At 42.2% G+C, this 27,405-nt stretch overlaps 2 protein-coding genes across 6 annotated transcripts; one reads left to right on the top strand and one right to left on the bottom strand.

Moving 5' to 3' along the window:
• Window positions 1–237: 237 nt before the first annotated feature.
• PDCD11 (programmed cell death 11) lies at window positions 238–24,451 on the bottom strand. 3 transcript variants are annotated; one of them, XM_027460694.3, is made up of 36 exons: window positions 24,349–24,451; window positions 23,384–23,501; window positions 22,697–22,828; window positions 22,351–22,518; window positions 21,484–21,645; window positions 20,719–20,842; window positions 20,176–20,357; window positions 19,523–19,630; window positions 18,836–19,042; window positions 18,386–18,510; window positions 17,717–17,777; window positions 17,193–17,339; window positions 16,815–17,066; window positions 16,373–16,516; window positions 15,538–15,738; window positions 14,790–14,960; window positions 14,197–14,416; window positions 12,712–12,861; window positions 11,570–11,685; window positions 10,569–11,089; window positions 10,027–10,089; window positions 9,465–9,561; window positions 8,867–8,956; window positions 8,443–8,545; window positions 7,730–7,907; window positions 6,964–7,020; window positions 6,271–6,393; window positions 5,867–5,989; window positions 5,440–5,647; window positions 4,964–5,086; window positions 4,496–4,642; window positions 3,169–3,419; window positions 2,359–2,527; window positions 1,952–2,105; window positions 1,276–1,441; window positions 238–664 (listed from the first exon to the last, which is right to left on the bottom strand). In XM_027460694.3, the coding sequence occupies exons 2-36, from the start codon at window positions 23,489–23,491 to the stop codon at window positions 493–495; spliced, it is 5,523 nt and encodes a 1,840-aa protein (XP_027316495.1). In that variant the 5' UTR covers window positions 23,492–23,501; window positions 24,349–24,451; the 3' UTR covers window positions 238–492. The 3 variants fall into 3 exon arrangements, with proteins under 3 accessions (XP_027316495.1, XP_027316494.1, XP_038037631.1); XM_027460693.3 differs by having other exon boundaries at window positions 24,294–24,421; XM_038181703.2 differs by having other exon boundaries at window positions 24,360–24,384.
• Window positions 24,362–27,005, top strand: ATP5MK (ATP synthase membrane subunit k). 3 transcript variants are annotated; one of them, XM_027460697.3, is made up of 5 exons: window positions 24,398–24,499; window positions 25,102–25,139; window positions 25,716–25,813; window positions 25,906–26,001; window positions 26,886–27,005. In XM_027460697.3, the coding sequence occupies exons 3-4, from the start codon at window positions 25,727–25,729 to the stop codon at window positions 25,996–25,998; spliced, it is 180 nt and encodes a 59-aa protein (XP_027316498.2). In that variant the 5' UTR covers window positions 24,398–24,499; window positions 25,102–25,139; window positions 25,716–25,726; the 3' UTR covers window positions 25,999–26,001; window positions 26,886–27,005. The 3 variants fall into 3 exon arrangements, with proteins under 3 accessions (XP_027316499.1, XP_027316498.2, XP_027316500.1); XM_027460699.3 differs by having other exon boundaries at window positions 24,400–24,499; window positions 25,102–25,135; XM_027460698.3 differs by lacking the exon at window positions 25,102–25,139 and having other exon boundaries at window positions 24,362–24,499.
• Window positions 27,006–27,405: the final 400 nt, after the last annotated feature.

The following is a 27,405-nucleotide window of genomic DNA, read 5'->3' as shown; positions in this document are numbered from 1 at the left end:
AGATGTAGAAGGGTTTGATCCTGGATAAGTCTGGTTTCGAGTTCAGAGTACCTACAATGAGTAAGTTTAGCCTTTTGAATTTGGGCACCCACTTGCTAGCATTTGCATTGGATAATCACCTGCTTGCATCCCCTGCTTTTCCCCTCACCTTCAGTTCTCCATCTATAAAATATGTGGATGATCACATACCCATCTTACCAGAGAGATACAAGAACAAGGATAAAGGCACCAACACTATTGGTTATAAAACAGTCTCTACTTAAAAAACTGTCTTCAAAGTCATCAAGAGACACAGATTTGTAACATCCAGACAAAGCTGCAAACATTCATCAGATCTTTTCCTTAGATCGTTTGATCTTTCAGTTTGGTTTGGTCATAGATCAATACTGTCCAGAAATCCACTGTCCATGGACATCCACAGCGGAACTCCACACCCCTCAGTTCCCACTTCGCATGGAGAGCTGAGCCTCTCTGCTTTTACTTGTACTGTATTTAGGCGTCAGCAAGGGAACTCTTTGCCTCTACATATTCTAGTGCAGCTGTTTTAACAGCCAAGATAGTTTCTTCTGTGCCGTATTTCTTCTCATAATCCAGGTAGCGTTTAAAGAAGAATTTCATCTTCTTTGGTGCCAGGTTCAGGTGTATGACCTTCTCAAAGATGTCCCTGCAAAAAATCGAAGTGATTCAGGTCACTGTGTTGGTGACAGCACTCAACACAAGCCCTGCACCTGCATTTGAACAAAGTACAGACATTCAGGGGAGACATTCAATCAGTTGCTTGAAAGACTCATGAGAACTGGTGAAAACCTTAAGGTAGAAGCCTTCTGTTTGCTTGCAGAACTCTAACATTGCCGGTCAGCTTAAGCTATGGTCTTGTCATTGTATTTGACCCTACATTCATATAGTGGCCACAGCTGGATCTATAGTGTGGGAAATTGAACTTCCTTCTGTCAACTCTTGTCAAAGAGTGACCATTCTCCTCAGTTTTATGTTATAAAACATGGAAGGGATGAACCTCAGTGCAAGTCCTCCAGTTTTTGTCATGCACCCCTTACAAATCAACTATTGTCTGCCTTGTAGATCTTGCAGTCACCCCAGTCCTGGGGAAGGCAACCCTTTCCACACGCCCCAGTTTTCTTTCTCTAGGTGATACAAATCCACCTTTGCTCTGGGAGGCCCTCGACATCATCATGCTGCAAAGCACCTCTGCTCTTTTCAAATATTGCTCTAAACACCACACTCTGCCCGTCCCCAGCCTGCTGTAGCACAACTCACCGCACTTCCTTCTGGCTGCCATGTTTGATCATGATGTCCATGTAGATAGACCAGATGTCTGTCCGCTTGGGGTAGCTGTTGAGGGTGCTATCGAAGAGGGCTTTGGCATGTTCTGTGTCCCCAAAACGGAACTCCAGTTGTGCAAACCTTGAAATAACATCCACATCTGGAAAAAGCAATGACATGTTAGAGGATCACTGCAGCCCTCTTCCCTATGAAGAGACACAAATGAGTTACAAATATGCAGAACAGGCAAGCACAGAGACAGCACCAATCTCTACCCAGAGATAAATGACTTGTTGTAAAGCAGTTCTGGTCCAAGGTGGAAGATTACAGTGGAGGAAGGGTCACAGTTCACTTCCCATTTCAGCTCTCCGTGGATGACAGAAGTTTATATGTATATTCAAAATTAATCTTGATGTCTGCAAGACTCAGAAGTTCTCTTGGCTTTGGTTGCTTTATATATAATGTATAGCCTTGATATCCAGGTTGACATTTCCCCTCCCCTTACAGTGAAGAGCACCATGTTGAGCACCCACTGGCTGCAGTTTTCACTTACTACACTATCACAGAGATATTGCAAAGCAGTATTGGAAATATTGCTCAGCAATATTGCAAAAATGGTGCAGATCCATCAATGCATAGTCTGAATTATGGATATGGAAGGAGTGCTTACGTTCTTTAGTGGGCAGAGCCTTGAGAGCACGCTCCAAAAGCCTGTGTGTAGCCTCAGTCTGGCCTTGCTTCAGGAGGAAAGAGGCGTATTTCAGCCACACTGATTTCTCCTGACGGAAACGCCTTAGCATTGTGTGGTACAATTCTTCTGCTTGCTGGAAGGACAAAGTTGGATTAGATCACACAGGTTCATAATAAAGCCCTGCAGCTCTAAAACTCCTGCTCCCAACCCAGGCATCTCCAAACATCTGTGAGAGGCAAGTATCAGTAGTTCCTTTTCTGCCATCAACCATAACTGTTAATCCAAGTTATGAACAGGACAGGCCTAATGCCTGGCAGCTGGAAGCTTACACAGCCAGGACTGGTAGCTTAATGGTGTGACTGAATGGGATATTTGCACTATCTTACCTTGTACTTCTCAGAATTGGCATAGATGTCACACAAATGCTGGAAGACTTTCAGAGGCTCATTGTATTGAACAGCTCTCTCAAAGACCTTCATCAGTGTCTCCTCAGTACCATACATGTTCTCCAAGTTCAGCAGAGCAACCCAGACGTTCAGCTTCTCTTGTTCTTCCCTTGAAGCAGACAAACAAGAACATTTAGGCTTTTACCAGCCTTCATCAGCTTTTTGCAAACCACCTAAAGACTCGCTGACTTGTAGCCTGTTACTGAGACAAGGGAGGGGAGCATACCCCTTCACTGAAACAGCACTCCTGGAACAGAGCACAGCAGTTGACACTAGAACTTTTGATCACTGTTGTTTGTAATTAAAAACCACAAAGGTGATTCAGGAAAGCACAATATACTTAATCATGCTGCGGAGATGCTTTAATACCCAAGGGTGTAGCCCTATGAAAAGGGCAACGAGAGCTTCACAGTTTATTTCGTGTTTTCATTTAAGGACATTACTGACAGTGCTTGGCTCTTCCCAACCCTTCCAACTGCTCAGAGGTGAGCCCATGTGCTCAGTGATACCCTGGGGAGTTACTGTGACCACAAGCTGCAGCAAGCCAGCTGCAGGCCAAGTGTGGTGACTCAAGCCAGACCTTCAAAGGGGCAGCTCACAATTGCCACCATTTAATTATTTTGAGCTCACTTAAACAGACTTTTCCACTTCACATGCACACGCACCAACGGTGCTACCAAGATTCTTCTCCCATCACCATGAACCCACCATTACCCTGTGGGGCAAAGAAAGGCAGAACCCCATTCTTACCTGAAGCAAATTGTTTTAAGCGCTCTCTCTGCCACAGCTCTGGCCTTCTCAATCTCAGTAGCCTGGAGGTGGAAAGCCATGTACTGCAGCCAGAGGATGGAGCTATCGGGACTGCTCAGCACCAGGCGGTCAAAATCATCTGCTGACTGGGGCTGACGACTAGGATCCATCAGAGCTGCCTCTAATTTGCAAAGCTCTTTCTCCTTTTTCTGCTTCTCCAGCTCCTTCTCCTTCTTTGTTTGTTTCTTCGGCTAAAAGAGCAAGAACAAAGGATTGGAGAAGAGCAGAAACTTCATGTAACAATAGGCAGAGCCAGCTAAAGCACAGACAGATCCCAGCATGTCTAAGGCTAGGCAGGTTTCACACAAAGAGAGGGGGTTCAAGTATTTCAAGGAGGAGGAAAATTACACCCCAGCCCCTCTGCACATGTACAGTTCACACCTCCAAAAGGTGTGAACTACATGATTTCACTACATGAAATCTGGTTTCATTACCAAAATACACTGAGAGTCAAAAGTACTTTGTTAGCCTTGCATCCCAACTGCAGTATTCACACTTAACAGCCACCCACACTTTTATTCTTCCATTTCAACCCTTTATTTAGGCCAGTGTTCACCACCCCCTTACACTCTAGAGAACCACAATACATAGGGAGAAACTGTGCAAGACTAGGGCATGTTGCTGGATCACTAGGGTGACTAATGTCTAAACTGAGAATAGACCATGATAGAGTTCTCTGCACAAGACAGCTATCCCCTGAGCAAAGTATTGGCCATACACAGCCTCTATAGAGTTGAGTTTTGAGGGAGAGGGGAAATCCTGAAAAGCAGACAGAGCATTTCGTGAGTTCATTTCCAGTTTTGCTAGATTGCTCAAACTAGAACAATTAAAAAAAATAAAATAAAAATCACAGTATAGAAGAATATTTTTGGTGCTTTTTCTATGAAAACTGTAATTTGAAAATGTTTTTCTGAATATATTCCAAATTTAAAGGAGAGTAAAAAACAGATGAAATCAAATACAAATATTTTAATTTCATGGAAGTGTTTGACCCTACATACTCATTTTTATTTTGTAGTATGCCAACAGGAGAAACCCTGTTTTGATGCACCCATACTAAAATAAGGCCTTTTCTCTTCTGCTTCAAAGATTATCTGCTGCTAAACCCCAGGGTCAGAGTAGTTAAGGAAGCTCTGTATTAGCTGTCAGGGATAGTCCCTTGGGTTAAGAGGCTTTGCTATAGGGCAGACAGACATGCAAATATCAAGACAACACTTTATGGCCACCATGTGGCGGCTTCTATGCAGGCAGTACTAGTACACGGCACCTTAGACTGTGGATTCTCCTCCTCCTCCTCGCTCTCTGAGCTTTCTTCCTTCTGATTCAGTACAGCCATATCCACCGCTTTCATGTCCTCATCCCAGGTGAAGCCTGTGGATACCTGCAGCCTGGGAGCTTCACCACGTTTCCTTAACTGCTTGAAGGAAAGGTTTTAAAAAAAATAAAAAAATAATAATCAGATTTAAACAGAGACCAGACACAGATGCTGTTTGTTTGAGACTTCTCTTCAGACAGTATTACTGACTTCTCATGCTTGCAAACAGCCCATCAGAAAAACATTTAACTCTGGTCACCTCAAACCCCATCCACCTTGCACCATTCACAGCTGACAAACACCAGGCTGCATCACTCCTATCTGGGAGGATGATGCTTACTGTCATCCCAGTCAGAACTGATACATCTCAATAGGGCTGCGAAGTCATGTCCAACTCATGCTCTCCTCCAAGCTTCTCACCTTAGATTTATTTTCAGCTGCCTCTTCCTCCTGGTCACCATCCTCCTCTTCCCGGTAATATACCTCAATTCCACTGTCATTTTCATCTGTTGGACAGACCTTCCTTTTTTTTGGCTTTGCCTCCTGCAACAAGAGAAAACAAGTCCAGAGTGAAGGGCAACAGCTGAGATAAGTATTTAAAACAATTCTGAATGTATACTATGCTCTCATACGATGGACACAACAGAAGAAACTCGCTCTTACCTACATATGCTGGCAAGACCAACAGGACAGGTCACACAGGCAACACAGTCAGGCTGCTTATTCAGTTAATTCCAACCCAAAAGGATCAGTTTCTGAACTTGCTGATCTCCAATGTAATTTAATCTTTTTTCCTATTTGAATTACCGTGCCTGATCCCAGGGGCTAGTTCCAGTCACTTACATTATTTAGACCAATCAAACCCTCCAGCAAATCCTGAGTAATCACACCTGTACCTGCTCAATTTCAGAACTCTTTCTCCTCCGTTTTGTCTTCAGTTTATGCTCTTCTTTTTTTTCCTTGTCTTCTTCTCTTTTCTCTTCTTCTCTTTTCTCTTCCTCTGCACTATAGCGTGGCAAGCCCAGGGATTCAGGCAAGACACTTGGCATCCCAGTGTCTTCAGGCAGGAGAGACAGCTCAATGTGATTTTCTTTTTTATTTACACTTCAGTTCATTGCCAGGAACGGTTAGAAAAAGAGAACCAAAATAAATAAATAAGTAGATAGATAAATAAAAATAAAGAGCCTTTACAATGACTGCAAGTACATGAACTTGTTCCAAAAAATCTTCCTACCATTTACCATTATCCTCTTTCCATCCCCACCTCTCCCCTCATCTCCCTTCTACTAACTGACTGCCCCTTTTTAAGAACCTTGGACTTACCCAAGGACCTTGGCAGTGAGAAACTTTCCTTCAGGCAGGTATTTCTCATATAAGGAGTGTTTCTGTACATAGTAAATGGAAACATTCTGGAACAGGATTCGGCCCTGAAGAGATGCAGACAAGCTGAAAAGAGGAAAAAAAAAAAAAAGTAGGCCATAGCAGAGGAAGAGAAAAAAAGTCACAATGACTGTATCTGTGGCACCATCAGTTCTACAGAGTCACACAAGTTTTCCATACTTTAGTTTCCCAGGCTCAAGAAAGAAGCAACGACATTTTGATTCCCAGGATGAAATCTATTTTGCAACACAGAACTACACCAGACAGTCCCCTAAACAAAATCCCAGAATTCTATATCCAAAGTTTGCCAGGATCCCTTATTTCGCGGTATAATTTTTGTTACTCACCCAAAGAATACACCTGATGGAGTGACTGATTTGACGTAGCCTCTTACTAGCTGGCCTTTCTTAACATCTTTAGTAGACATTATTTCAGGATCCTCCACTTTGCTGCTGTTCCTTGGGTTTAGCCTAAAGGAAAAGAGAGGTTAGAAAGTAAAGCACTCATTCACCTAGGGATACCACATTCTGCTCTGGATATTAAAAAAAAAAAATCTGTATTAACAACAGCCCCCATTTGTTTCTAAGATACTTCATTCCAACATGATTTATGCATTTTTGTTGTATAGAGCAGACAACACATGAGGCTGTTTTAAAGGACATTTAAGACAGTCTGCTTTTTACTCAAAACGGTCCAAATTCAGCTGAACACTGAAAATAAAAGTGTTTGAATTGCAAACTCGCTGCAGGAACTTTGTTTCTTCACAAACAACAACAAGAAATGCTGTCAAATCAAGTTGAGAAATGATGCCAAACAAAAATTCTATCTGAAAACTCTTGATCAGCTCTACATTAAGTGTCGGGCTTTCCAGACTTGTTGATGCACTAGAAAAATAATTCTTGTAGGAACAAGTCTTATCATTTACAGATAAAAAATAAAATCTAGTCCTTGTCTTTTGAACACTTTACAATGAACAGTGAAATCCAGTAGCGGTTGGACAATCTTTTCCATTGCTGACAGTCTGGAGGGAAGACACCTACCTGGATTGCCGAAGAGATAACTGGATTTTGCCATTCTCGTTGGCGAGGATGTAACACCTGCATAGCAGAGTAAGGGGGTTAAACAGAAAGCTTTTATACCTACTGAATAAAGCCACAAGTGGAAAACAGGTATTTTCACCAGCAGAACAAAGCTCTAGAGGAAACAAACCACACAAACCAGCTTGACAGAAAGAATCATGACACCAGGTGAAGGGCTTTTTGGAACAAGTCTACTTGTTGTACCTCTATTACCAGTACAAAAGAATTGGAGATTGCTACAGCCGAACCACTTGGTTTGTTGCACCCTCCAGCATTCCCATCAAGTCTGTGTAGTAGGGAAATGCAATTACACGTACATTACAAATGTAACGACAACTGACTTGCCAAATAGAACCACAGCAGAGCTGGGATAACTGACATCTCTCAGTCCCAACAGCACCTTAGCTAAGAGAGTATTTCCTCTCAAAAAGCAGCCCAAGAAGGCAGCCAAAATAAGCATTCATACATGGGAAGTACAAGGCTGTTTCAGCCAAACATTTAAAAAAGCCTTCTTTTGCCTTCTCTTCTAGAGGCAAAACAACAGTATGCTTTAGCATTCATAAACCTCAATTTCTTGAGATTGAAATACATTTGACCCAGAAAGTCAGTGTTACTTCATAGCCACAGGCAGAACTTTACAGGTCTGACATCAGTGAAAAGACTGCCACCAGAGAGGGATCTATTTCTAAGCCTTGCTACTTGAAGAAACAACAAGAAAGTTACTGACCTGACAACCTTGCCAACTTTGAAGTCACTCAGAGGATTCTCTGTGTACTTATCACTCAGGTGAAAGATACTGACTTTGCCAGTCTTCCCACCTGGAAGCGTGATGGTCAAACCAACGTGAGGAATCATCTTTGCTATCACACCTACAGTGATGGTACCCTGCTGCAGTGACGGAATTCCTGGAAAGAAGAAAAAAAAAAAAAAAAATCAAAGGAGGGAGAAGGCTTCATAACACCCCAAAAGCATGCAACCAAGGCAACAAAGATACTGAGCCAATGAAGCTGATTTTGATGATTTTAGTTACTTAGTCACATATCAAACCCACAAGCTTTTGGCAAGGTACAGTCTGTGTGTTGTTTACAGTAACATTTGCCTTGATAGCACAGAAGTTCCTTAATTGCACAGTTCTAAGATACAGGATAACTGACACATGTTCCACTTTATGTTTGAGATCAGAAGGTAATATATTCATAAAGGCTCAAAGAAAGACTTCAGTCTGAGACAGTAGGCAAGCAATTCTTTAGACTAAAGGTCTGAGCTCTAGCACTTTACACACTGCTACATCTGGGTGAGTGTCCCAGGCATTAGTTCTGTCCTACAAGAGGTACAGCTTGGCTCTGGAGTGCAATAGCTTTCCTGGAGAGGTCAGTGCAGACTCTCCTCTAAGAAAAGGATCGTATGCAGGCAGCTCCTGCTGTTAGGGCTCCACTATACCTATGAGTGACAAGAAGAGGTTTGTCTCAGTGACACCCGTTCCAGTCACTGTAGCAGACAAAGCTTGTCCATTTTTGAAGTTCTTTTCTGGATGTTTTAAGACCTGAAAGGAAAAACAGACCTCAGCTTATTACTAGAAAAGGAGCATTGCACAACACTGACTGCTATACTCTCCCACGAAGCTTTACACTTTCTAAATGTATCTTAGATGTGTACCCTTGACAGATAGCTCAGCCTTCCTACAATGGCTGTTATCCTGGACTGAACTAGCTCCAGGCACAGTATTTGCTTATCAGTGAAGGGCATGATGCCTAGGGCAGAGCACTAGGCTTGAGTTCACATGGATGTCAGAAGTGTCTATGGCCATTACTTGCAGCCACACGCATAGAAAAACGTGTGTAGTTTACCTATAATCACCTCTTACCTTGGTGCTCGGAGACAGCATCAGATGAGGGACTCTTCCTCGAATATCAGGGGAGACTTCTACCTCCAGCCAATTTTTGAGGACATTGTACTGAGAAGACACAAAACAGACAAAAAGAAAAACAGTGTAAGACCTTGTGGAAAAAACTCTTCCCCAGTGGGCTTACTAATTTTTAAGGTGAGAAATAATCACTACAGCCTCTGCTCTCACACCAGACAAAAACAGTGATTTCAGTTCTATTCTTGTACATATAATGCTTCCGTGATTCACAGGCAAGCACACAGAGGGGGTCATAGTGAGCATACTTGGTGCAGGTGGCATACATGATATCTCAAAGCCATTTTGCTAGAGCACAGGGTGGGAAGCCTGTTTGTTGACAGTAGATGTACATCTAAGAGTTTCCATCAGCTTGACCCTCTCAAGAATAGAAAATGTGCCTTTCCTCTATTCTCCCTATAAGAGGCTGCGCTTTGCATGGGCCACTCTCATGGTTAATGAAGAATTGGTAGTTTGTTTACAGGTTTAAGCTAAAGCCTGTGGGGTCACCTTCAATTGCTGTCTCCTCCTAGCACACATTTTAGGAATCCTCCGACCTCACCTTCTTCACAAAACAGGTGACTGTCTGTCCAACATTGTAGAGTTCAGGTTTCTTGAGGGTGCCATCTTTCAATGTTTCAGCTTTCCCTTCTATTTCACTGTTCGCAATAGAAAGAAAGAGGACATCAATAAGAATATTTGGTCCTAGCAATACAGACAGGAATTAGAAACCCAGGAGACTGCGATGAGTCAATGTTACTGTGACAATGCGTTTGGGATATACATCCCCATCCCCTCCTCTGCTGCATCCTTCCCCAGGGAATTAATCCTTCCCTGGGTTTAAGGAAGGAATCCTGCCAACATGAAGGGGCATTCCAGGGTCCAGACTGGCAGCACCTCAAGCCAAAAGAATGTTCAAAGGAAGTCATTCGCTAGGAGAGCACCGTGATCTATAGTAGTATTCAGATCCAAGTTAAGGTAGAAAAAGGAGCATGAGGCCTTGCTACACCTGCAACTCCTTACTTATGGTCAGCTCCTTCAAAAAAGGGAGGAACAAGGCAGAGAAGTTACATGAATACAAGGTCTGTGAAACATCTGCAAACAGCTCAGAGGCCAATGCTCACCTTGGTCGAATGCTGAGCTCCGGAATAGACCGTGTGAAGTGTGGATGGGTGATGGGCAGATACCTAAAGAACAGGAAGATGATCAGAGTTTCCCATGACCTCACCAGCCCCCAGCCACATGTAATCCCTCTGCATTGACAAAAAACAGTGGAAGTTCCCTAAAACTACCAAGCCTTCCTGTTTTAGCCCTTTCTAGCACTATTTCAGTGGCAATTTAGGTATCCAAAGTACTGCAGCCAATTTACTGTCTGGAGACAGATTCCGCTTGCATTTAAGGTTTCCACTGAACCATAAAAGATTGCAAGAAATATGTCTAATCTACACTCCAGATAAATACACTGACATAGGTAGAGAGTTAATTCACCGAAACATGGATTTGGAATACAACAAAGGAGCAGATTTTCTCAAGGTCTCAACTACTCCAGCAATGGTAACTGCAACAGCATCTGGTGACAGACAGAACAGCCTAGATCATTTGAATTAAGTGACTGTGCAACTTCTCACATTTCCCAAAAAGCAGTATTATATGCTTATATTCCCACCTGTGAGTATTCACATCTCTGCCTCCAATGACCCGGGCAGTCACCTTCTGTCCAGCTTTCAGAGTGTGTGTTGGAAAAGAGTCTATGGGCACTTCATCCAGAATCCGGGATGCATGGATTGAACCTGTCAACTTGTCATCAATAGCAACTGTGACATGGGTTGGTTTGACAGATTTAACAGTACCAGTGACGATATCCCCCACAGAAAGAGAGTGTGTCACAGCAGCAGCAAGCATCTCTTCTAAAGTTGTCTCGGATTCTTTCCGGACCCTTACAAAAACATTCTTCTTTGCTGGGTCTTGTACTGCTAACACAACTCCATGGTCATTCACCTTCACCATTTTTAGGGTTGCATAGATTGTCTGTCCCACCTTCAGTTTTTCTGAGTCAAAGCGGAAGGTATCATTGAAGTGAGAGGCTATGGGGATAGCTGCCAGCTGGCCTGTTTCCAGAGACACGATGGCAAACTCTTCTGCTATGTGCTGCACAATGGCAGAGTGCTGGGAGTTCTCTTTGAGTTGCTAGACAGAAAAGAAGATAGTGACTTCCCTCAGGTGAGATTCTGATCCCCTTTGCTTTACCTCATAGAATCACAGAATGGTTTGAATTTGGAGGGACTTTTAAAGAACATATAGTTCACATCTAGGTTGCTCAGGGCCTCATCTAACCTGGTCTTGAACACCACCTCCACAGACGGGGCATCCACAACCTCTCCAGGCAACCTGCTCCAGTTTCTCACCACCCTCTGACTGAAGAATTTCCTCCTAATCTCTAATCTAAATCTCCCCTCTTTTAGTTTAAAAACATTCCTCCTTGCCCCATCATTATCTGATTTGGCAAAGAATGGCTCTCTAACCTTTTTGTAAGACAACTTTAAGTAGTGAGAGGCCATAATGAGGTCTAAAGCTCTAAAGGAAGAAACAGCCCGCCCCATCAAAATTCACCCCCCTGGACTTTGATACCTGAACAGAAACACACAAGTCTTAGAACTGAACACATACTTGCTTGGGTCTTTGCTTTAACAGTTCTTCTCGAAGAGAAACATAAACCTTGGATGTGAGGACATCCACATGAAGAACCAATCCCTTTGTCTTCTCACCAGGAGCAATACTTTTATCTACAAATGAGAACAAAGATTACATCATGATGACAGTGAAGAATTTTGAGCTACTGAGCTAGTGGCACATGACAGATAAGTGGTTCACGTTTAATTCTTAAGAACTGCAGTGGTAAAGAGACTGCTTAGATGCTAATTTTAACTAAGTTACTTGAGCTAAGTTAGATGTATTATATATCTGGTACCAAGTTAAGAAGAGAACAGATTCTTCCAACATTAATGGTAAGGAGGAAAAAAAAAGGGTTTTTTATTTGGAAAAATGAGTCTGATACTTTTATGGAAGAACTAAATTGACTTTTACAAAAGATGCAGCTCTGAATAACATTGACAAGAGACTGACTAAACACAAATTCAAAGTAAGACAGGTTTTGCAAGAGATTACAACTTTTGCAGAAAAGTCTATTTGCTGCTGATGAAGCAAAAACTCTTCTGAATGTAGAAATGCTGGGTTTCCACTCCTGCTGAACTTAACATTTGAGATTGGTTTAATTGATTTATTCATTATCTCTGCGTGTGTTTGTTGGGTTCTGTGTAATAGGCCATTTCACTCCTTTAATCACTGAATCACAAAATACTGAGATTGCAGCCCTATTTTAAATTTACATCAATTTAGAAGAAAAATTAACAGCAATTTCATATGGAGAATAGTCCAAAGAATGCATTTCCAGAGAAATTAAAAAAAGACAGTAAGCTGGGGCTTGTATGAGTATTTATCTCTATACTTTGTCTATGTACATAGACAAAGACTTCAAAGCACTAACTAAACCTTACAAGATGCTTGAGATATGAGGCAGGATTAGGTCTGTCTTACAAACTAGTTAAGAGGCACAGGGAGGCTTAAGCAATGCATTCCAAATGATGCAAATGGATCAGCGAGACATCAGAAAACTGAACTACCTCTTTGAGCCTGTCCCTACTCTGAGCAGACTCCTCCCGTGTCAATTCCTCATCAGAAGAATTCATGATGGAGGTTTCACACTACAAGAGTGAAAGCCAAAGCATGTAGTCAAATAAAAGATGTCCTACCTCCCAAATGATAACGAGTGGCTGTTACAGTCAAGCCTTTCACACAGCTGCCACTGAACAGTGCTGAGCCATCCTCCTTCACATCCTGCACAACCAGCTGCAGCTCCTTCCCGGGCATCAATTCACAAAGACTTCGGGCTATGCCAGACTCTTTTAGAAAAAGGGAAGAGGTTTGACAAGTTAGTTTTACCCATGCCATTTCTTAGCATAATAAAGTTTTCACATTTTCCCAAGAGAACATGAACAAGCATTTACATCCACATCTATCAAGGAAAACACAGTTTAGGCCCCTGAATCTGTAAAGATACAAAGAAGTAAGTTCTATGACTTAATCTAAGTAGAAACATTTGTGACTGGGCAACTGTTATACTGGAAAACATTCTCTCTAGGAAGAGTATCACACAGCACTGAATATAGTAAAAGGTGAAAGCAAACAGGAATTAATACTAAAAAGCACAAAACAGATCCATCACTTCACGATCATAGGAAACAAAACATAAAACATTACTGCATATAGGGACCCTAAAAAGGCAGTCAGAATTTGATTTTAAAAAAGTGAGATATCCAGTATTCCCAATAGTAATAAAACTCCATTTTAGAAAACATTTGCTGAAGAAGTCCTTCAGCAAACTTGTAATACAAGTAGAAAAATCCATTTGCACAAACTCATATGAGTCCAGGTTTGGGCTGTCACAAAATTTGAGTGCCAGCATAGTTATCCTAGTGCTGAAGCTAGCTGAGGCACCACTATAGCTTCCAGTTGAGCAGATCCTAGCTAAGACTCAGAACAGTTTAAAAAACCTCTCCGTGCAAAAAAATCAGGCATTCCATGCACCAATATCAGTAATAAAAAACAAGTTAATGATTACAATGTGCACAAACATGGATTTCTATATCATAAGAATAGTAGGAACAGTTCTTAATTATCCATTAGAAAGAATGCTAGGGTCCTTCACTGTCAGTTAAAATGTTAGATGAAGTTAGAAATGTTACTGCCTCAGTTTCTTAACTTTTAGACTGGTTCATAAAGCAATTACAAATATTCACCCTAAAAAATGTCTCCTGCAGAAAGGCTTTGGTACACAGACCATCTAATCTCACCCTGTTCTCTCTCATTTTTAACTTCACTGATATTTTGAGGTAGCCATCTACTGGTTCCATTGCATCTCCCCCACACTTCATCCACTTATCTCCTTACTTTTAATTCTTTAAGTTTTAACCTCAAAACAATGCCAGAAACCTAGCAGACTTCAGTGAAAAGAGCAGATGCTTTGGCTTGTTCCAGCTGTAGTTCCAAAAAGCCTTCTTGTCAATAGCAGACACTACACATACATCCTTTTACTAATCAACTGTTCTTGAAAGCCAAGTCTCTGCTTGAACTGAGCTCTCTTTCATTTAAAAGGAAAACAGTTGTCCCTTTTTGTACCTCTGGAAACCCATATTTGGGATATGATCCCTTTTGGCAGAACACGTGCAATCTTTTACCTCTTCTTTTCAATAAGTTCCTGATTTCCTTCACCTCCTTGAAATATTGATTCAGTAGGGAAAAGCTCTCTGCAGCTGGATTGCCTGAGCTGCACTCTGACACCTTCAGATTAAGGAGCACACGCTGCTTCTCCTCATCAGTGCTCATCACCTTCGCAATCACAGTCTGTCCCACCACAAAGTGGTCCTTGGTGTCTGTCACAAACTTGTCACTCATGCTCTGTGCAGAGAAAACAAAGGGGTAAGGATTATTGAGCACAGATGCTAATTATCAGCCACCTGCAGTGCTCTTGAGAAGGGTTTTCTTGAAAACACAAAAAATTAATCAAATTAAGAGAAAGCTGTCAATTAAAACCAATTACTGAAGTCACATGAAACATCACATGAAATCCCTGATTAAAGTCCTTTTCTTCATTTTGGAAGTGAATAAAAACACATGATTAAAAGTGTTTTTTATCCCACTGAGGGAAGCTGTATAAATACAGGACCCTCCCAACAATACTGTTCCCTCCAACCTTGCTTAAAAAACATTTCAACCTTTTTTTGCTGATTATACATGCTGTTTTCCAAAGTCAAGTGAATGCATGACTTACCACTTTGGGTGCCAGTCCTGTCACACCAAAAGGGAACTCCACAAACACTCCAAAGTGCATAACATTCCTCACGTAACCAGTCAACAGCATCCCAGGCTGGATTTCAGAGAAATTTCTCACAACTTGCTCCTCCTGTACAGCAGAAATCACCGCAGACTTCCTGCACAAGATCTGAGCAAACAGTTAGGAAAACTGGGAAAAGATGAATGAAAGGAGCCTGATACCAATCAAATCACTTGGTGATGCTAGCCATTGATCTACAGCACTTCTGGAAGTTTAGGCAGTAATCCTACAATTTCAGTTACAATCTTGCTGCCCCTATAGTAAAATTTAGTGATAAATGCCTCTTAAGCTACTCAGCATTAAAGATGTATGTTTCACACCAGCTGAAGTGAAATTTTCTTAATATTTCAGTTCTGCCTTTCTGCTATAAGGGGAGCAATTCTTTTTGCTATGGTTGTGATGTGATCAACACTGATGCCCAGAAGCTGGTTGGGAAGCTCAGTGATTTCACAACCAAATGCTGGTCTTAGTGGAATGCTAAGCAGCAGCCGAGCTTCACTTAACACAAATTATAATGACTCTTTGAAACATAGATAACGTGACAGGCACTTACACTCCAACACATTAACTAGTTTGTTGCAGATACTCTGGATTCCTGACAAACACACACACACACTCTTCTTTCCCCCACCCCTTTCTTCTCTTCCACCTCCCACATTTGACTGGTGGAGATGACAAAGGATACAATACGGTCCCCCTTGTCACTTAGGCACATAACTCTGGGCAAGACATCTCCCTCTTGAAGACAATGCCACAGGAGCTTGCAGTTAGCAACAAAGTCAGAGAGGTACACTGTGGGAAGAGAGGCTATCACATTGCCTTCATCTTCTAAGATAGAAACCTCTAGCCCATTCTCTTTCTTCTTCAAGACTTTCACATCAACCATCTGGAAAAACAAAAAAAGAATAAAATGGTATAGAACCCAAAGTGCCTTTCAAGAATGCACAGGTTATCAAATGCTGTGCTCCAGGGGCTCTGACACAGCCTCCCAGCTATATAAGGAAAAATCTGACATCAACAGGGCTGAGCCTCAGAAGCACGCCAACACTGACAGTAAAATAAGAGTAATTCTCAGCTCCTAGAGAAGCCAAACGCTAGAAACATTCTTTTGGTTATTACTTTCAATTTGAAGGCTGAAGGGTGCAGGGTGTTGGAAACTGTTCATTCCAAAGACAAGAAGGAAGGAAAGGACATTTCAAAAACATTTCACTGAAGTTATTTTTCCAGAGAGGAGAAGCAGCTGCTTTTGGGGTTAACATCAATCAGCAGCATCCAGAAGAAAGAGGACTTCACCTTGGAACAGAAGCGTTAATTAGTACCTCCTATAAAACTGTCCTGGGACTCCTTTATCCTGACAACATAGATCTTGTTTTTGATCTGGCCACACAGTAAGAAATGCACATTTAGAGCTAGTTCCTGACCTCCAATAGCTTTTCTTGAAGCAGAGATGCTCAAAGCAATACAAATTTTTTGGTAAAACAATTAGAGACAAAGAGAGGAACAGTCATTTAATTCAATACCTCTCCTATTTGATATTTCACTTCCTGTTTCTTCTTTGGAGTATGTTCACTTTTGCCCTCAGGTGCAGACGTACTTGACAACTTGAAGGACAGCAAGAGCCTTTCCTGCTCGGGCTCACACTTTAAAACCATTACTTTAACAACCTGAAACAAAAAAGATAAAATAAAAGTTTAAATAGGCCTCCTTGGTGTACTAACACCTACAAAATGAGATGGGAAAATGCACACACACAAAAAAAAAAAAAAACACAGCTCTGAAATACTCAAAGAGCTGTCCCTTTCACATGCTCCATTTAAACAGATGAAACTATTACTTGAAGTGAAAGATGAGTATCTCTTGATGCAGTTGACTCCTCCAGAAAAAATTCACATTACAGCTGACTCAACTACATATTTCTCTTCTACATTCATTTACAAGGCATGGCATAGATACATCAATTACCTGGCCTTCCTGGAAGACTTTATCAGGACAAGATATGGGCTCTGCGCTCAACTCATTCTTTGGTACCAAACCTTTGACATCGTTGTAGAACTTCACAATGCAGCCAAATTCCCTTGCACACACCACAAAGCCATGTGTGATCAGACCTGGTTCTGCATCTTCATATTTGGAGAGGATTGGAAGTTTTGATTGAATAAGAGTTTTCTTTAGAGTAAGGAATAGCTTCTTTTCTGCAGGATTGCACTCTAGCACCTACAAGAGTAGAGTACAAAAGTGTTTAAAAAACGTATTTGCCATTGTCTAATCTATACAGCTGCTATTTTCAGAACAAAATATGGCAATTTAAAGCAGCTGAAGACCCTTTCTGGCAGCTCTCACCCGACACTTGACTTCGTCTCCTACGTTGTACTTCTTCTCAGGCTGCTTCAGGATTACATCAGCAAGATGCAAGGATGGCACAAGCCCTTTAATTCCATCAGTCACTTTCACCTGCATCCCAATAGGTTTCAGAGCCAACACTCTGCCCTAGAACCCAAAAGATAGAAAAGGATCAGTACATTCCACAATAACAGCAGACTGTGCATAGACAGGAAACAGCCAAGACACTGTATCACATCCCATCATGAAATTTGACAGTGCTCCATAAAATCTTAGTGTAACCCACACTACACCCAATTAATCTGACCTATTAACCATTACATATTGTATAAGTTTATTTTACAACCTATCTTCCCTAAACGTAGGCTACTTCTGTAAATCCTACAAGGCAAGGTCTTCCTTCTCGCTTTCCTGTCACGAGTCTGAATCAGAAGTTGAATATACATATCAAGCAGAAGAAATGCATATTAGCTAGATCAGTTCTTTAATTACTGCATCATACTGTCAGTCCCCCAAGAGCTCACCTGCACCACATCCCCTGTGTGAATATCCTGGTACTGCAGAAAACGAGCTCCAATAACTTGACTAGGAAAGAGACACAGTAAGAGACGACCAGTCAGGCAACTTGAAGAGAACCCAGGATAAGAGAAACAATCCCCTTTACACCGTGTCCCAAATACCCATTATCCCATGCATACCCAGCACTTTACAACACCAGAATTCTGTGTTTTACTGCCAGCAGCAATTCTGTGTTTTACTCCCAGCACAGCTCTCTGAACAAAATTTAGGGAGGTTTACCAGGTTCCAATCCAGGTAACAGCCACTACACATGGCTCCAGGAAAGGGGAACCCACTGTCTTCACTACTTAAAGCCACAGATGGAAACACTAAGATAGAGGAGCAAAATGGACTGGGACTTAGAAGAACAAGGTTCAGTTTCCTTTTCAGTCAATCTTCTGACATGATCTCAGTAAAATTCTTTTTGCCTCAGCCCACCAACCATATAGGTGGTGACCCTATGGCTAGGGTAGGATACACGAGGTATCTAGACAACCTGACATGAGACAATACAGATAGAGGCCAAAAAACCCAAATGGCAAGTTCCAGTTCAGCAAAGCAATGTAGTATCTTCCACGCTGACCAAACCCTTCTAATCCTTCGATCAATTTCTTGGAAGAGTCTATGGCACTTACTACTTCAGAGATAAAATACACATCTCGTCCATCAGGCTGTAGTCAATGATACGACATTTATGTTTACATCCTGCCTTAAATGCTGCAGGTTTAAAGGATTTTCTGTTTTTCGACAGATGTTTCAACTAGGAAAAAAAAAAATAGCAATTTAGTGTCTGGAAAAGGAAGCACTTACAAATAAACTTAAGGAAGACCTTACACTGAAGTAGTAGCAGCTGACAAAAATATTTGTTCTAACATATTCTTTGTGCAACAGGTTCCATCAGTCCTTGAACAACTCAGCTACGCTCCAACCCAGATAGGAGAGGCTAGATTTAGTCAACACCTTGCAGATTTTGTTGTTTTAGTCTCACAAAGAACATTAAGGGGAGAAAGTAAAACCTTGTCCTAGCTTTCTTTCCCAAGAAGCTGGTATCTATGAAGGAGTTCCCTCCCTGCCCTGGTACTTACCCGTGCAAATGCATGAGTGCCATCATCAAGCTCAAAGATGGCACCAAACTGCTTGTAGAAAGCCTTCACCGTTGACTCCTCCACCACTGCCCCAATGCGATCATTGGAGAGTTGGTTTGGGGATCCTCCAGGATTGAGGAACGACTGCCGCAGAGTGAGCCGCACCACCTTGGAGGTGGGATGAACAGAGAGGATACAGGCTTTCACCTAAGAAAAGGTAATGTTTGTTAAATACCAGTTCACATACAAAACAGAAGAAAGTCATACAATTCATGGCTTTTTTAGACCTGCTTGATGCCTGAACTCTGTTCAAAGGAGCACTTCCCTTATTGCTACCAAAACAATCATCTCAATTTTTACAGCTTACAGATCAAGAGGTTTTTGCTTCCATCTGTTTATGGGCTAGTTCCCTCAATGCAATGAGGGAGACAACTGCACAAGTCATTTGCCACCATCCGCAAGTCTCTCATGCTTCCCAAACAAGTCTTCCATTACCCCTGGAATGGCTTTGCTTTTTACAGCTCTAAAGTAGCCATGATGGTAATTCAAATAAAGAAGACAACTATCATCACTAAGATTTCAGAGATGATTCCACTGAAAAATATCCATTATCTTCTCCAGCAGTATTTTGGGGAAGGATGTTGTAAGCAACATACCAATTCTATTTGTGTTTCACTTTCTCCTTACCACTTGATTTGGAGAATAGTTTATGGATTTATCTGGGTCCACGTGCATGAAATCCACAATGCCAGTGAAGGAAGACAGAAAGGTCAGACTGATCCCCAGTGGATCTACCTAGAGAGGGGAAAGAAATTACACACAAAGATGTCAAGAAAAAAGAAAAATAAGTTGATTAGTTTTCATGTAGCTCAGAAAGTGAGTGCAGTTCACACACTTCACAAAAAGCCACCGTAAGTGCTAAACAACAAGTACATCAAAAGAGACAGGAAAACTCCTAACAGCTTTGTTTTCTGTATTGATTTGTAAAAGTAATCCTTTAGTTTTTCGCTACTATCGTATTTATTCTGAAGACTACTGCTACAGTGTTGAATACTAGCCAAAGACCATAGAAGCATAAAATGGAATCTGTTCTATGCTAAGGTTCATCACCATCTCCAGGCTGAAGCCTTTACACTCATAGCATCAGAACCATAGCAAAGATCAGACCTTAGGTGGACCCAGCGGGAGTGCCTAGCTGAAAAAAGCGTTTGCCTTTCTCATGGAATTGAGCCGAAACTAAGTTTTCCAGGGTACAAAACCTCAATCTTCATTTTACCTGTATCCCTATCTTCAGGAAGGCTCAAAAACTAAAGAGAAAACCAACAAAAAGAAGAGCTTACCTTCTGCACTTTAGCTTTCACCACCAGCCCTGGCAGTAAATTAGAGAGCGTCCAGTTCTGTTGCTCTGTTGCAAGGGATGCAGCAACCTCTGATCGATCAACAGACAAACGGACAATTCTTCCCTCATTCTTTACTTGCTCGATGACACAGTTCAGGTTCTGACCTATTTTCAAGTCAGGCCCTACAAACACAAGCCACAGCATAAAAACCCCTCCAGGAACACTAAGGGATCGTCTTTTGCCTATAGTTTTCTCCAAAGCTTTTTCAGAGCTGCTTTTATTGTTAAGAAGTCTGAACTCCTTTCAGTCAAAGTCTATTGCCAACAAAGATGGGTGGGCTTGGAGCAGAAACATGGTCTGGCAGAAAACAGGTTGAAACCTAACAGTTTGCTGCCCACCAGCCGAAAACCTGCTGTTTTCAACAACTCAAAGACTCCACCACAATACTGAGGTGTACTAACAAGACAGCTATAACAGGCTTTAATCTCTGGGATTCTCTACATCCACTTTAACCCCAGAAGCTCCTCTCGTACTACTACTTACCTCTCTTGACTGCTTTGATGTAATTTTGGGCTTTCTGACGAGGCAGAAAAGCATGAGTCCCATTGACTCCAATATCAATGAGGTAGCCATGGTCTTCTGCACTAGACACAAAGCCAGAGAGCAGCTGTTGGGAGGAAAGCACTGCAGTTCAGTAATGTGAAGAAACAGCTGAGTCTGCACAGAATACACATCCAGTGAGAGATTTACCACCCGTGTACTCACTTGGTACAGAGATCAGAAGGAACACAACATTCCTTCCTACTTGCAAGCTCATCTGACAGCAAGGTCTCAACTGTACCCTTGTCTAGCTATGCATGTACAGAGTTAATAAACCCATTGGTTAAAAAAAAAAAAAAAAAAAAGTGGGATAAAAAATAACAGGTGCTCTAATTGCAGGCAGATGCCTGCAACCATAAAGCTGGAAACAAACAACAAAACACCTCTGCAAGACAGGCTGGTAAATACTGATCTCTGCATAAATAACAAAGAATCCTATGTGGAAAGAAGTAATAAAATAATTTTTCCAAATTCAAACAGTATCAGGTGAATAATCAGGTGAACAGATTTCATGCCTGACACCCTTCAGGCCAGTAGCCAAGAACCAATATTGCCCTCTCCTCCCAGGTCTATTCCACTGGTAGCAGCAGCTCCATGTTCTGCTCTGGTACCATGCAAGGACAAACTGAAGCGTTACCACCCCGCCACGCACTGTTCAAGAGGCACCTCCAAAGCCTAGAGAGGCTGTGGCAGACCCAGAACACTTACCATGCCTGATGTTAGTGCTGAAGCATTCAGACCCCTATTGACATTTTTGGGGTTGATTGACAACTTGATGCTCCGACGTCCATCAGCACTTTTCTCAACACTGGTCACAATGCATCTGACCAGCATCCCTGGAGAATACATGTCCAAGAGAGAATGCAAGTCCTGCAAGATAGTCATAAAAGTAAGAACGCATACAAATCCAACAATATTACATAATACAAGAAGGCCAGAATTTGTTACTGAAGTAGCTTTAGAAACCAAAATCCTATAGGAAAACACTTGCTCTCTACCAAGACTACAATAAAAGGCAGGAAATACCACAAACACGAAAATTTCAATATAGAGGCAGGGATGAACCCTCACATTAGCAAGTCTGGTAAGCTTTGCTTATAAAAGGAATCCTATGCAGGATGGAGTTAGAAGGTTGCAGCTCAGCACCAAGCCAGAGACCCTCACCTCACCACCCTCTTTAGCACAGGAAAACATCACCACTGAAAGGCTAGCACCTTGCATGTCCCACATGCCACAAGTTCAGAGAATTTATGGAGTGCTGATAGCAGAGACATGGTAACATTTTACCCCATCCTCTTTCTTTTCAGCAATCGGCAATATCAGGAAATTGCAAAGGCTGTTTGGGAAAGCTGGGTCCACAGTCAGCCTATATTAGCATTATGCAGCAATACATTGTATGCAGAAACACAATGAAATTGTAAGGACCACACTATTCACCAAGTCCTTTGATAATCAAACTAAAGTCAGCCAGTGAGACACCAGGAAACCAAGGTTCTAAACAAGGTCTCAGTGTTGATTCCAGGTTATTATTAATACTTCCTGGACACAAACCACAGCCCTGACCCAAAGTCTCACCTCCAGGACTTCCCCTTGGGCCACCTGCTTGCTCAGCATTTTGCTGTAGGCATCGCTGATCTGTGTGACTGGCACAAATCCTGTAAGTCCATTGGGCAAGCTGATGACGAGCTCAAAGTCACTGACCTCTTTGATACAACCAAGCAGCAGCATCCCCTCACAAAGGTGCTGGGAAAACAAAAACAGTACACCGTGGATATCTTGGCAGATCAGTGAATAGCAGTGTGGTAGACACATTTCTGTCCTGAACTACTGTTGTATTTTACAGATTTAATGAGGGAGAGCATGTTTTTTTAACAAGTCTAAGAGAGGAGAGATGCACAGAATAGAACATTTATCCACAAACCTCAATTGTGAGTGGTTCAATATTCATAGTATTGTCTTTAGCACCAGCTTTTCTGTCTGCCTTGAACTTTTTCCGCTTTCCGAGATCCTCCTGATTCCTTTTTCTTTTCTGGGATTGTTCTTCATGGCGAACCTAATTTAGATTATAAGCAGAGATGAAAACAACAAAAGTAGAGAAAATGAAAACTGTAGTAAGGCAAGACTCCACTGCCAGGAATAATGTTAGAGGAAAACTCTAGATCAGAGAAAAGAGGAAATGAGCTTGCTGATACATCTAAATGCAAGTCCTCCAAAATATCTCCTTTTGGGCTGAGATTGTGAATTTTGGGAGCAGAAAGAAGTGGCAAAAGTGAACTGCACCACACTTCACTGCACAGAAGGAAAAAGACCAAACTTATTCTATATCTACTGTCTCTTCCAATCCAAACTATTATATGATTCTTAGTACCTCAGGATCAGATGGTTGTGGAATATTTAAAAGCTAAATTCTGAACAATAATTTTGATTGAATTTTTTGTCATACTATTCAACAAGTATCACACCTTTAGAATACTAGATGCAACAGGAATGCAGCAGTTATCTCTTTCTGGAAGTCCCTTTAGTCTACTATAGAAGCACAGGATAAGAAGGATCACAAGTCATTTTCTGAGCTCTGAGGAGAGTTAATCAAGAATATGGAACAACGTACGTCAAACAAGTTGTCCTGTTCTGTCGTTGGTTTGGGTGCTTTTCCCGTTTTCTCTGTGGGTTTTTTCTGGATGCCCCCTCGGGGAAAGTTTTCTTCTATGGATGCCATGCTTGCGCTTCTATAGGACAAAAGACAAAACAGAAGGTAAACACATAGCTCTTAAATTTGTTCCTCACAAACATGCTGAAGAGGCGTAAGCATGAATTACCCAGAAACTAAGCAAGAAAACAGATAGCTGCTTTTGAGTTAGTCAGTGAGGAAAAAAGAAGCCACTCAGGTGGAAACATAGAATATCCCATGTTGAGTACACCCCAAGTATTGCAAGGGGCCACCTGAACACGTGCATCTCAAACACTTCTTATTTACATCCCAATTCTACAAAACTGAAGCATCAAGTATTTAAGACACTTAGAAACACCATTTTTAGAACAGTATTCTTAGAAGAATGGTTATAAGTATAAGAAAAAATGCTCTAACCATGCAAGTTTCCTGAATGGATCTTTGCCGCAACCAGCAGACAAGATACAATGACCAGCACGAGTCATCACGTAGAAAGCTTGGATTTTAGCGATGAATAAATTTGAATTTAATCAGTAAATCTGGATTTAAGCGGGAAGTTTAGATTGCATTTTTTTTTATACCATGCTTAACGGTTAATATAATTTTAAGCACCTTTAGGGTGAACTATAAGCTTACTTCTATACATATTTAATAAACGCACTTAACCTCACTGGATCCCAAGAAATAAAGATCGCTTTGCTTACTGTCTCGACTCACGTTTTATTACTTTGCCCAACACCACCCTCACAAAAAATCACCATTACAGCACCGAGTACCCAAACTTAAAGCACTCCGCGAGACACGCAAACCCCCTTTAACCTCAAAATCGCGGAGTAACACCACAACTCACCGCAGCACGCTCCCTCCGAGCCCACACCGGGCGACCAGCACCGAGCTGTACGCACCTCTCCCTCACCTCCCGTCACCGACCGCCGCCGCCATGCCCGGCCCCACCACACGCGTTCAGCCCCGCGCCGGAAGCAGGCAGAGGGGCAGGAAGCCGCCGCCATTTTGTGGGAGGGCGCTGAGGAAGGGCAGAGCGCGGCGGCGGCCCAGGTAGCGGGGCGGCCGCGGGGTGAGGGGGGGCGGCTCGGTGAAGGGCGGCGGGCGGGGGTCGCTGTCTCTTTCTGCTGGCTTCGTGATGCTTGGAGGGATTGCGGCTGGGTGAGGTGCTCGGCCTCGGGTGGTCCGTGAGGTGCCCGCGACCTTCGGCCGCCGCGGTGGTGCCTTCCCGGTGCTGGGAGCGTTCCCCCGGTCAGCCGCGCTCCTCTGAGGCTGCCAAGCGGGGCCGGCTCCGTGAGGGGTCGGTGGGGGCCGGGCTGTCCCCGTCAAGGGCACCGGGTTCTTCCCAAAGGCCGGGCTGTGCTGTGGGGGCCGCGCTCTGAGCCGCCCTGGGAAGGGCACGGTGGTTTTTGCAGGGTTCCGAGTCGGTTTGGCTAAAAAAAAATAGGTGGTTTTGGCTTTCCGAGTCATCCACTGCGAATGTTTCGAGATTAAGGGGCTGTTTCTGTGAGATTTCTTTGCTGTTTCATACTTAACCGAGCTGCAGGCAAGCATACCTGATTATACAGCAGGGATGTTGGATCAGGTTGGCATAAGGAGGGTGTTAATGAACACAGAGCCGGCTGCAGCAGTTTTTTGTATCCCTCTTTTACCAGGGTACTGGTGGCGACAGCATCTCTGCATAATCAGGCAGGTAACCCTGTGGCATGTGTGCTTCCTTTGAGCTGAGTTAGAAAGTAAACAATAAACATTTGTCCTAATTATAAATCTTCCTCAAACATACGAAAAGCATGCTCTTAAAAAATCATTACCCTCTAAACATTGAAAATAATATTATTTTTTGTCATAAGGATGATCAAATGCTGGTACAGATTCCCCAGGGTATTTGTGGAGGCTCTGTCTCCAGAGGTGCTCAAAACCTAACTGGGAAGTTCACAAGCAACCTGCTGTAGCTGCCCCTTTGAGCAGGTTGGGGTTGGGTTTTGGCATCTCCAGAGGTGCCAGCCTCAACCATTCACTGATTCTGCAAGTATGTCACTGTATGCACACCAGGCTTGTGTGTTGATTGACTTCTTAAAGTAGGTCTGAAACTTTCATCTAGATGCAGACAAAATGCAAAGGCATGCCCTCATGTGCTTAGTGGTTTTGCTGCACCTGTGAAAGTACTTCTGAGGTTTTGTAGTTGGCTCAATTGGCTTGCTGGTATTTTTTGTATTGATCTTGTCCAACTGACTGTAAAGCTTGCTAACTTTCCTGTATTGCTTATTAGGACGAGCAACCATGGCTGGCCATGACTCGGGATCTCAGCACCAGTTCACTGGATTTCAGAAGTACTTCAATTCCTATACCATGGTGGGCAGGAGGAATGTACGTATTGCATCAATTAACTTTTGTAGGCTAGTCTAATGGTGTTTTCTGAGTTGTAGCTTGAAAGTAACCATAACTATTATGTTTTTCAGTACGTTATAGCGACATACACAGGCGTTGCAATGCTCATCTTATATTTCAAGCTTAGATCTAAAAAGAAGACTCCTGCTGTGGCAGATAAGTAAATGGTAAGTGGCAGATGTTCTTCCAGAGCCAAAATGATTCAGTGCCAGCCCAGGAAGAAAGAGTAACAAAGGAGAAGTTGGTAGTAACAAACATAATTAGAGGGAGAAACATGGGCATATGAACTTTTGTACTTACAGTTTTAAATCTCAACTAAACTATGGCATCATTGTATTTTGGGGCATTCTAAACGAACTAGGTTGTTATAGGGGTATACAGAAATTAAGGGTTATCAGTATTCTTTCTGTTCTAGCATGGCAAACAGGGTTAGGGACCTCAAGTAGGGAGGAAGGGTAAGCAAGGAAGGAGGAATGGATAGATGTTGCATCAGGTGTATCAGGGATTGCCTGCAAGTAAGTAGTAGGTTCCTCAGGTTTATACATTTAGTGTAAAAATGGGGATAACTGATGCTTTGTTAGATATTGAAATAATAAAATAATACTTGTATTAGAGAATTCCAGGAAGAGACCAATGCATTCTGTTAAAACCTCTCTTTGAACGGAGTAAAGGAGCACTATACAATGAAACTATATATACCTTGCAAACCTGGATAGACAAGGACAGTATGAAAGTTTTTGAGCGTGTTCTTACATAGCAACAACCAAGCGTTTCAAAAATCTGTAGTCTACTTTCAGATACATATCCACTGAAATGGCATTTGGGGAAAAAAAAACAATGAGTTGTCCTCATAGGCTGCAAACAGGGCAGAAAACAATAAGCTTCTGGTTATTCTCACTGCTGTATGTAAAAGGGGCATCAGCCGTTTCTTCGTGTATGTGTTGAAATTTGCCTGCTCTTATGGAAAAGTGTTTGGGCTTGGGAAAGGGGTGATGCTCAGTTAGCAAGCCTTGCATAGTGGTGCTATGTCTGACCTCTCTTCTCTTGGCAGGTTGCTGGCACGTCTGAACCTTCATTTCATTCTGTTTCAATGTAATGGAAGCTGATGTCCTATTCTGGCTAATAAAATATAAACAATTACTTTATTGAAAATATGAAATGATAAAACGAAGCGGAAATGTACTTTTTTTTTTCCTCTATCAGAAATAGTTATTTGTAGTGGAGACAGAATACCTGATTCTTTTTGTGACTATTTTAACTCTTTTGCTGTTATAACACATCCCAAAATGAGCACCTGGTAGTCTTAAGTCTTACATTTGGTAGTCTTAAGAAAGACCTCAGCATCATGACCATATCACCAAGCACAGAGCTTACAGATGAGCAGAGCATCTCTGCACTTCCAAGTGTTATGGTAGGTGGAACACGTGGTCTGCAGATTCTTGCTTGTCCTGGTTGCTTCCATTTTTTGTGTTCTCACCTAGTGGCTTACATGAAAACCATTGTTTTTTCAATAATGTTAATACAGTGCAAAATAGAATGGCTTCTGCCTCTGTTGTCCATGATTTACCTAG

The sequence above is a fragment of the Anas platyrhynchos genome, chromosome 6 (genome assembly GCF_047663525.1).
Source record: "Anas platyrhynchos isolate ZD024472 breed Pekin duck chromosome 6, IASCAAS_PekinDuck_T2T, whole genome shotgun sequence".
Taxonomy (NCBI): Eukaryota; Metazoa; Chordata; class Aves; order Anseriformes; family Anatidae; genus Anas; species Anas platyrhynchos.
Note: the sequence above shows the minus strand (reverse complement) of the source record. Positions and strands in the feature narration are given on the sequence as shown.

What these genes read in the sequence shown, in the direction of transcription:
- PDCD11 (XM_027460694.3), bottom strand. Translation starts at nt 23,491, where the DNA reads ATGGCATCCATAGAAGAAAACTTTCCCCGAGGGGGCATCCAGAAAAAA. An exon ending in AGAGATGTGAATACTCACAG is followed by an intron (nt 10,090 to 10,568) that starts GTGGGAATATAA and finishes CCTGTTCTTTAG; the next exon opens with GTATCTGCCCATCACCCATC. An exon ending in AAAGTTGGCAAGGTTGTCAG is followed by an intron (nt 7,021 to 7,729) that starts GTCAGTAACTTT and finishes TCTGCTATGCAG; the next exon opens with GTGTTACATCCTCGCCAACG.
- ATP5MK (XM_027460698.3), top strand. Translation starts at nt 25,727, where the DNA reads ATGGCTGGCCATGACTCGGGATCTCAGCACCAGTTCACTGGATTTCAG. An exon ending in CCATGGTGGGCAGGAGGAAT is followed by an intron (nt 25,814 to 25,905) that starts GTACGTATTGCA and finishes TATGTTTTTCAG; the next exon opens with TACGTTATAGCGACATACAC.